General features: G+C 41.3%; 1 protein-coding gene across 2 annotated transcripts; it reads right to left on the bottom strand.

Annotated features, from left to right (window-relative positions):
- Nucleotides 1–268: 268 nt before the first annotated feature.
- tmem230a (transmembrane protein 230a) lies at nt 269–10022 on the bottom strand. Of its 2 annotated transcripts, XM_075456022.1 has the most exons (4): nt 9916–10022; nt 8302–8397; nt 6860–6982; nt 269–2846 (listed from the first exon to the last, which is right to left on the bottom strand). In XM_075456022.1, exons 2-4 carry the CDS (start codon nt 8380–8382, stop codon nt 2706–2708), a joined length of 345 nt encoding a protein of 114 aa, XP_075312137.1. In that variant the 5' UTR covers nt 8383–8397; nt 9916–10022; the 3' UTR covers nt 269–2705. The 2 variants fall into 2 exon arrangements, with proteins under 2 accessions (XP_075312137.1, XP_075312136.1); XM_075456021.1 differs by lacking the exon at nt 9916–10022 and having other exon boundaries at nt 8302–8403.
- Between the last annotated feature and the right edge of the window lie 208 nt (nt 10023–10230).

Genomic DNA, 10230 nt, shown 5'->3' with positions numbered 1-10230 from the left:
AACAAGTCTGCACCTTTCATTATGTTACTAACAATACGGGGAAAGAGACAAATATCTATCTATATGTTCCATAATACTTTGGTTGTTTTCAGCAATTTTCCTAATATACTTGTTTTGTTTAAGTTGACTATAAGGTGGCAGAAGGGAGTCCTGTCTCTGTCCAATGACAGTCTTACCTGTTTTCTTTGTGCAATAAGTACCATAACTGAGCTTCTTTTGCTAAAAACCACAAAATCACTTCTAAAGGACTTTACAGATGATTCAACAGCACACTTCATTCATTCTTTTATTTTCAAACGCACAAGCTCAGGTAAAAAATACAACTTTCTTAATAAATATTTCAAACAAGGACAAGCAAGAATACGCAAAAGTATACATTTAATAAAAAAACATATACCGTACATTCAGAAAATAATCACTTCTGATAGTGCTGCAAATACAAACCTTGTTTCCAGAGAAGTTGGGGAATTTTTCTGCAGCGAAATATAAATTTAAAACGATCACTTGAATTTTTATCAGCAAGACACAAATCCAAAGAAAAGATTAGCAGCGTCTTCACCGGTGCTCAGGAGGAAGGTTGACGGTTTGATCCCAGTGCTTTGAGCGGTCAACAAGAGCTACGTTAATTTCATTTTACTAACTTTGTGTTTAGGAAATGTAAACCAACTGAACAAATCGGATGGCAGCAACACTTCAAAACATTCAGCAGCAAGGCAGGAAAGAGAAAAAGGTTACAGAAAATACATGCAACTGCGTTCTGGAAGGTTCTAAAGTCAGCAGATGTTTGGTGGCAGGTAAGGGTGTCAGGATTGGGTATAAAAGGAGCAGCCACCAAAGGCTTGTATGGGTCGTTGCTGAGTTCTGTCACAGAAACATCAGTAAGTTCCAAAAAAAATATATTTCTCAATGCAAGATGCAAATAACTTTGTTCTTTCAACATCTACAGTGCATAATACTGTGAAAAGATTTCCAAAGATGGTGGTTTGGATGCACATGGCCATCAAACTGTCGCGCTGTGCTGATAAATTTGGCCACATGGGCTCTGGAGTGCCTGGGAAAACTCAACGCATCCAGAGATAACCTAAAACTGCATTTCACAAGGAGCAAGCCACACGTCAGCCCTGAGCAGAAACACCAACAAGACAGTGGACACATGTTCTGAGCTCAGACGAGTCCCCGTCTCAGTAGCGTTTGGGAAAAATCTGACGTGTGGTTCCGAGCGCCGGAGTTCAGAAAGACCATCCAGGCTGTTATCGGAGAAAAGTTGGTAAAAAACTAACAGCATGCATGTCATGGATGACTTGTAGACGTGTGCTCGTAACGTTAATATCTAGGTGTATACTGGAACGTCGGAAAGACATATGCTACCATCAAGGCAACGTATTGTTCCAGAAGGTCCGTGTTTTGTTTTTTTCCAGCAGGACAGTCTGACTTCATTCTTCCGACAATGTGACTGTTTAATTTATCGATGTGGCTTGTTGCCGACGAAAAAAAAAAAGAAGAAAAGGCATCCTTGTTAATCCTCCTTAGTTATTCACAGATCAAACAGAAGCAGCTCAGCCCTGCATTAGTGTGTGCTTACACACATCCAGCTGAGTGACAACAGTATCGCATGCTTTGCTTTGCTGGCTTGCCCTTGCACACACAAAGCCTGTTTTGCCTCCGCTGTTACCTACCTTTCCAGCTAAGAGGAACGTCGGTGGCAGATCAAATACGATCCTCTTAGAGTCTGTGTGCTTGACACATGCAACCTTGAACTGTTGATCTGCTGAAATCTTGTATGCCGCCAGAATAGACACAGATTCCCTCTATAAAGGAGGATATAAAGGTCCTCTATCCAGCAGTTCATATCTCCAGGTCATGAATAAATAAAAAGTGTAAAAGGAAGGCTTTGCAGCACAATGGCAAACGTGCCTTTTTCTCAAGTTTTTTTTTAGTGTGTTGCTGGCACCAAATTTTAAAATTGCTCATATTTTGCAAATACAGTTAAGTCAGTCTGTGAGGACTCCCAAAAAAATCAACTCCTTTGATTTGTTTCTTCTAAATTGAGGTTCAATTAACAAGTTACAGATTCGAGTTTTTGCTGGATTTTAAGAAAATTCCCCAACTCTTCCAGAAATAAGATTGGTTTGATGATTCAGGAAAAACGGTTTCCTGTGATTGAGGTGATCATCATATATCTAATATCATTTGTCTATTCATTTAAGACACACTGTGAAACTACTGCGCAAAAAAGCACAATGATCCTGAAACAAACCCTGTTAGCTGTAGGAAAATAAAGGCACCACTTATCCAAGGTGTGTTTCATTTTGTGAGGTGTGGAACAGCAAACTGTTGCTGTACTTTTGCAGGCATGCATCTGTTCTGACATTCTCCACTGATACAATTGTAATAAAGCTGTGTTAACTCTCTAAGGTCTGTCCACCTTCTGTGTGGAGAGTAATAAAGAGAAAGAGGAAGCAAGAGCAAACGAAGCATAGAAGAAACAACACTATGAAAACCGATACAAAATTATAGATTTCAGCAAAGCTCCTGCACGCCTCCCCCTCCTGGATAAACACAAGTCTCCATGGTGTTAATCCAAAGGATTTAGCTCTTTTTGTGCTGCATAAACTCAAAAAGTAAACCGTAGCAGGCATCAGTCTCAGGGTACATAGTGTGTCAAAGGGAGAAGATTAGGTGACTTACACCAGATTCCACTAAACTCAGTCACCAAAATCTGGAATGTCATCGTAGGAGTAACCCCGGTATCCCTTGGCGGCATAGTAGGCGATCCTCAAATGGTAAAATCCAGGAAGGAAAACGAGGACACCTATGATGATGACGGGGATGGTGCGGTCGGGATGCTGGGGGGAAAAAAAACAAAAAAAAAACAGAATTATGGAGCATGTATCTGTAATGAGGGAATCACAAGCTCGCAATTTACCACAAATGCTTCACACTTTTGTGCTCTCTAATACATTTCCACATACACATGAAATACTTGAATACATCATCTGGTAATATGATGCCAGAGGAGGTATCCCAGTAATACATGGAGTACAGTAAAGACTAATGCACTCATCACGCTCTAACGTACTTAACACAGCACTGCCTGCCAGCAACAACATAAATACCCTCAAATGAAGAGGGTATGCAGGAGGCTTGCAGGCTGGATGACTTCATTCGTCTGTCTGAGCTCTGGTTTCATGTAAATCAGCAGTCGTTTCATGCACAGGGCAGCGAACCACCAGGAGGCGGAGGCTGCTCCAACAGCAGGGTGGTGTGTTGGACTTCACCACCAGATGGCAGTCTCGTTGCTGCAGACCTCCCTCTTGTTTTCAGAGATGCACTGCAGCAGTACTGTGTGGTCAGGCTTTAAAGCATTCTCTTTGTTTGGGAGAAAAACTTGAGTCTTTGCCTTGTGTTGAGGTTTTTATTTTTCCTTATTTTACAATACTGTGCAGTTCTTGAGCCAAACCCAATTCTTTAAACCGTATCTTGCCAGGAAATAAGGAAACGGGTTCAGCAATTTATTGAAATCTGCAAACGTGAATAGAAATGCAGCGTGTAAGGCAAAAACAGACTTAAGAAAATCAATATTAGATCTGAGCTTCGTTATTCTCCAACACAGCCTGAACCCTCTCAGACAAACTTTCTGTCATTTGTACAGCACAATTCAACAACAAGGTGATTCAAAGTGCTTTACAGAGACAATAAATCAGTAAAAATAAAAAGCATGATTTAAATTTTAAACAAAAAAGAAAGAAAGAAAGAAAAATAGATAAAATCAGCAGCAGTTAAAATGTGATTAAGTTTTGAAACTCAAGCTTCAGATTTGGAGCTTTATTCAAACGCAGCTGAAAATAGGTGTGTCTTCAGCCTGGACTTAAACACACCGAGCGTTTCAGCTGATCTGAGGCTTTCTGGGAGTTTGTTCCAGACATGTGGAGCATAGAAGCTGAATGCAGCTTCTCCTTGTCTGGTTCTGACTCTGGGAACTGATAAAAGACCGGATCCAGATGACCTGAGGGGTCTGGAAGGTTCATACTGGGTCAGGAGGTCAGTGGTCTTCAGGAATAGTTCTCCAGGCTTCTTGAAGGACATCCCAAAGCTCTTCTTTGGATGTCGGCTGCCTTTTGTTCCGTTCTCTGCCAACATGATCCCACACTGCTTCAGTAATGTTGATGTCCGGGCTCTGGGGAGGATTCATCCCTCCATCAGACCTGTTGCCGCTGATTCTCAGCCCACTTCTTGTGTCCTTTGGCACAGCTCAGCCTTTTCTCCCTGTTTCCCTTCCTTAAGAACGGCTTCTTGACAGCCACCCTTCCATGGAGCCCATTTCTGATGAGGCTTGGGCCAACAGCAGATGGATCAGCTGAAGGTCCAGATGCATCTCTCAGGTCCCGTGTCAGGTCTTTGCTGGATGTTTTCGTCTTTCTTAAGGACATCACTTTCAGATCCTGTTCATCTGCTGTAGATAGTATGTAAGCCTGCTACTTCTTCTTTTGTCCTCCAATTATCCAGCTTCCTCAAATCCTTTAAGAACACACTGCCGCCACGCTGAGATATATCAAGTTTTTTTATTTATTTTTTACTAATACTGTAGTTCTGTGAGAATCAGCTTGTTGGTAAAAAAAATACAGGCTCATGTGCAACTCTGCTTTCTTCGGTATTATTCCTAGATGCAGCGAAAGAAATGGGAACAAATGATGTGTCTTTGCAACAGGCTGCTCCTAACAAAGAGCTTAAAGATAAGTTGTTTGTGACGGGTAGACACTCTGAACACTGCTTCATCCCTGGCGTTAGGTTACTTTTTTATGCTTGAATGTATTTATAGATCAGTGTTAAATGGCTTAACAAAAAAAAAAAAAAAAAAGCATTCCTCTGAAAATGGTCGAGTTCAAAGACTGGAGATCTATAGATTAAGAGCACTTTAAAAGATTACAAGAGTTTGACTCCTGAAGTCAAATATAAAGAGATGAGGGGCAGCTTAAGACTTCTGGAGAGTCCTCTAATTCACAACAGGAACTTTTATTTTCACAGCAGTGTAATGTGGGTGAAGTGACCCACGCTGCTTTCTGATTTCAGGTAAAGGAAGTTTCACTCCTGAATCAGTCCCCACTTTTTCTTTCATTTGATTCTGCAACACTAGACCGTGTTACATGACAAAAAGAAGATTACGCCCCACTCTTTACAACTTTCCCAGACAGAATCCGTAGGCTCTCTGTTTCAGCATAATAAACACCTAGAACCTTGTGTAATCTGCTAGTATTAGACGCGCTACCTTTAGTTGTGTGGGCTAATTGGCAAATTCAGCAGGCTTAAACACTCTAATGCTGCTTTCATGTCAGATCAACAAATTCTGCCAACAGACTGCAAACTGGGCTTAAGAAAAGAAGAAAAAAAAGAAAAAGAAAATCACATTAAGCTCCCACTGATAATTACCAATATAAAACAAGCAGGTTCAGTAATATCGCCACGAAATGCCAAAGTGAAAACCACAGCGTGGGATCTACTGAGGTGGGAACTCCCTGCTATTAGCCATCAGAACCAGTCACTGTTTTCAAACGCACACAAAAGTGTTGCGGCCCAGAGAAGCAAAAGTAATATCAGGAGAGCGCAAGCATGACAATAAAACGTTAGGACAGCCGTTCAAACGCTGCTCTAATACCTCACATTGAAAAAGTGGCTGCGTTTCATGTTGATAAGCCAGCTGAAGATTCCCCGTGTCGTGCAGCTTCACTCCCTGTTATGGCTCACTAATCACTAGTCACCTAATGAGTCTGAGCCAGCGTTAACAAAATGTGCCTCACCTGTGCTTTCCCTGCTACGATAAGTAAAGAAAAAAAAAAAGGAGTCCACGAAATATTGTGATAAATATATACATACAACTCTGGTTAGTATGCATGTGTACAATAGATCAATTAAGAAAATCCTAATCACCAAGCCGTTTAGGATATTATGCAGAAGGGCAGTTATTTGGAATATGGCACACTTTTCATGGCCCAGTAGGGTTGTGTGAAGTACTAACGAATGGTAATTATCTTCCCTGCAGCAGACGGAGCGCTTTCAGTTTGAAGAACCAAAGAGGGTTTTGATGACAGCGAGCCAAGCTAACCGCTGCTCAGACCCCGAAAGAGACAACTTTCACTGACGCTCTGCAGTTAAGAGAAAGGAGCTGACAAAGTAAGAAACTGCCCGAGGGAAAAGAGAAGCGGTGTAACATTCCACAACACAGCCTCGGCTCAAACTCCTGGGAGATTTTTTTTTTTAGATCCGAGCTGCTTGACGCATGACGCTCTTTCGATGACCCTGCTCTGAGCTTTTAGCCTCGCTCGCCCGGGGACCGCCACCTACTCCACGTAGGACACCGACTGCTCATAAGGGGTTTGACACAACTCCGCTTTAAAAAAAAAAAAAAAAAAAAAAAGGGAAACTGTGATTCTAGATATTTCTTTAAAACATTGTCGTTAACTTAAGGCCTTATTATGGGCCTTATTATGATCCAACATTACAGAAATGCATTCAACTTTGCAGTGAGCCAGTAAAATCACTACACTTACTTTTCATTTGAAATAATTGCAGTTTTTCTTCGGAACGAGCAAATGACTTGTTACAAAGTCATTGATGATTCTATTTAGAAACGCGCTGGCAAGTACATTTTGTTACTTTTTACCCTGCTACTAGCATTCATGCTAAGCTAACTACCTGCATTTATCATTTTTCACAACAGGATAAGAAACTGTCCTTCAGCCTTCATGCTGGGAACGGTTCCCAAACTTTTTCTTCACTCCAGTTAATGTATGTTTGAGATCCATCGGTTAAAATCTTTGATTAAAAAGAGAGACAAATAATTACAATCACTGGCAAAACTCACCTCAACCTTTATGATTCCAGCCAGAAGAAGAGACCCAAAGATTATCAGTAAGGAGCCAATCAGAAACAGGAATATGGCCAGGGCGATAGCCTTGTACGGGACCTTTGGTGGACTCCTCTTGAACTGTAATGAGCAAAATGATTACACAATGTTTTAATTTTTCTCAACTGGTTTGCCATCACTATGCTGAAGATATTAGTTCATTTCAGTTCACATGAAAATGAATTCTGCGTCTTTTAAAGGGATAGTTCGCCTCTTTTGACATGAAACTGTATGACATCCCATATTAGCAATATTATTTATGAACATTTTCTTACCCCCTGCTGCGTCCTGTGAGCAGAGTTCCAGCCTCGCTTTGGCGTTGATGAAGGTAGTCCGGCAAGTTGGCTGGGGTTTAAAAAATAAAGTGTTTTGCTTCTCAAAACAATATGCGTTCAAAAGAGTAATACATTTGCATCACAAAATCGTTCATCCAGGAAAAGTCAGACCTCACAATCGCTTGGCGCTATTTTCTCTCCCTTTGTATCACTTCGGGCTATGTAGACCGAGCAGCAAACACTGTAACAGGCATGGCTGTCGGCAGGTAGCTGCGTGCAGTGATATGAAGGGAGAGAAAATAGCACCAAGCGATTGTGAGGTCTGACTTTTTCCTGGAGAACGATTTTGTGACGCAAATGTATTACTCTTTTGAACGCATATTGTTTTGAGAAGCAAAACGCTTTATTTTATAAGCCCCAGCCAACTAGCCGGTCTACTTTCGTCAACACCAAAACGAGGCTGGAACTCGGCTCACAGGACGCAGCAAGGGGTAAGTCAAATTTAATAAATGATATTGCTAATATGGGATGTCATACAGCTTCATGTCAAAAGAGGCGATCTATCCCTTTAACACAACACAGACTGAAACAGATAGCTATATCTGTATCTAACATATCAGCGTGGGTGGATAGGCCTTGAATATGTCACCGACAAGGAGCTGGTAACGTTGTATTTTAGAATATGATCTAGTGAGAAGGAAATCCTTCCTCTTTCAGCACATAAACACAGTGTGGTAATAAGCATTCCTACCTAAGAGATTGGGTGGCAAAGTGCATCTGCTCAGAAGGAGAAACTGTACACAGATGTGTAGATTACTGCGAGCTGAAACATCTGCATCAGCCCGCGCTGCATCACGAGATACAATAAGACGGTGGATAAAGCTGTTTGATCCTGAAGGTGTCGAGCTCAGAGTATCATGAATCACCTACGTCACTACGTGCTTTGGGTTAGGAATTCTTATAATAAGCTCATGGGAATTAAACCCGTTACATGGGTCGCACCACCTCATACGCTTACATCCATGGATGGAAATCTTTCGCGCGGCCCTGTTCAATTCCAGCTTCTTTTTTTAGTAAATCACTACTTTGGCAATAAGAGTATGTAGTAGCGAAAGTGTGTCTCACCTGCAAGTCTATGTAACCATCGTCATCAGCAGCCAGCCTCGAATACTTGACCTTGTTGTTGGATACTCCGGCGGAGTACATATTGCTTGAAGCTGCCTTCATGACACATTGGAGGTGTTTAGAAAGAGATGCAGTTAGTCATTCAAGGTAGCCTCCCACATGTCTGCAATTTCAACTGTATTCTGTTTCCATATATATATATATATATATATATATATATATATATATATATATATACAAACACATGTACGTATTTGTATTAGTTGTTTTTGTCAACATTCAGAGTTGCGCATCATACAAGCAAACCTTCAAGAAAAGCTCATATAGCTGCAAACTTGTAACCAACTTCTAACTATCTAAAAACATACTGCCTCACGATCCAGACATAACCAGAAAAAAAACTTCACACTTGGAAAAGATGACCTAATCAGAGACAAAGAGGTTATTGATAGAACATAATGAGCCCCCATTTTCAGCTCCACTCTGTCGCTTCTGCTCGCAAACTTTGAAAGACCATTTCATCTGAGAGAACGGCTCTGTTATATCTATACAATTTATTTATATTTATATGTGTGTGTGTGTGTGTGTGTGTGGTAAAGAGAAATTAGGTGTTTGAGGAAAAGTTAGGAGAGATTTACCAGCGATTGAGGGAATCATTTGACTCTTGAGGTGTACTTTTTGAAGCAACGAGTCATTTTCAAACGCGTTTTCTGTCTGGGGAAATTTAGATCATTTTTTCCTTTGTCATCCACGAGGGGCTCTTCCTTCACAAGTCTCGCCTTCACCCCACTCAAGAAACTCAAGAGTTAATAAAAAAAAAGCAGGTCTCGTCAAGGCGACTAATTACCACTGCTTCCATGAAAGCAGCATCCGCATGCAAAGAGAGGCACGAGAGAAACACTAAAATACCAATCTGCCCCAGATGGGATCAGAGGTGTGACACTGACCACACATGTGATCTGACTCTCCTTAAGCCCTTAATTCTGTTCATGTTGGAGGCTTTGGCCTTGTCGGCAGTCCCTGCACTTGAGCCCACCTCCCAAGAGTCGCCAGATCCATGAAGAGGAGTCGTTGTTGCCTCCTCATCACAGTAAAGAGGAACTGATTCATCAACACTTCTGTCATGCAGTTTTTGTCAACTGTAGCTAGGCTGTGCTGTGGACCCTTAGATTGGTTGTTGTTTTTATTGAGGGGGATGTGAAACTTTTTTTTTAACGTCTTAAGGACAGTAGTTCCCTAAAGACAACAACTGTACAGTTACAGGCTTCACATAGGGCACTGCTTTACTGTGTCACACAGGAGAGGACCCCTGAGTCGTGCCCACAGATGTAAATATCGCAAAGCTTCGCTTATCTGCATCTTAAAATCATTGTCACAATAAGCATATTTACTGACAACTACTGTGTCCTTATCAGCTCTCCGTTAATGCCGGCAAACAAACTTAGATTTATCTTTTGTTCAATGGGGAGCTGAGTTTTGTGCCTCGGTTGTTTAAGCCTAACTACCTAAATTAGCTGGAGCATTAGCCCCCCCAGGTCGTAATCCTGTCAAAAGCCAGACTGAAAGATGAGAATTAACTCTTTTGAAAGTAATTTTGTCTCCTTCCTTTCTTACCTTCGTTTGGGGCTCAACAAACACCGTAAATGTCCCAGTTCAGCTCAGGCTGCAGCTTAGTGGCGCCACTGCGTTGTTTTCATTGTTGTAAAACTACGTCAACTTCCGTATTTGTTAAAGCGCATGCGCACACTCAACTTGTCCAGTTTCTTGCTGTCGCAGGTTTTCCATCCGCACGCAAGCTCATTGCAGGCAGTAGTCTGAGGACATGTGACAGTTGATAAGTGATAAAAGGAATTTAACAGTATTAAAGTATCCACTCACAAAGGAAAGTATTTAATGCAAAGTCAATTAAAGTTAGAAAATAGCTCGTTT

This window comes from Odontesthes bonariensis, chromosome 22 (assembly GCF_027942865.1).
Source record: "Odontesthes bonariensis isolate fOdoBon6 chromosome 22, fOdoBon6.hap1, whole genome shotgun sequence".
Classification (NCBI taxonomy): domain Eukaryota; kingdom Metazoa; phylum Chordata; class Actinopteri; order Atheriniformes; family Atherinopsidae; genus Odontesthes; species Odontesthes bonariensis.
This window is presented reverse-complemented; position numbering and strand designations above follow the sequence as displayed.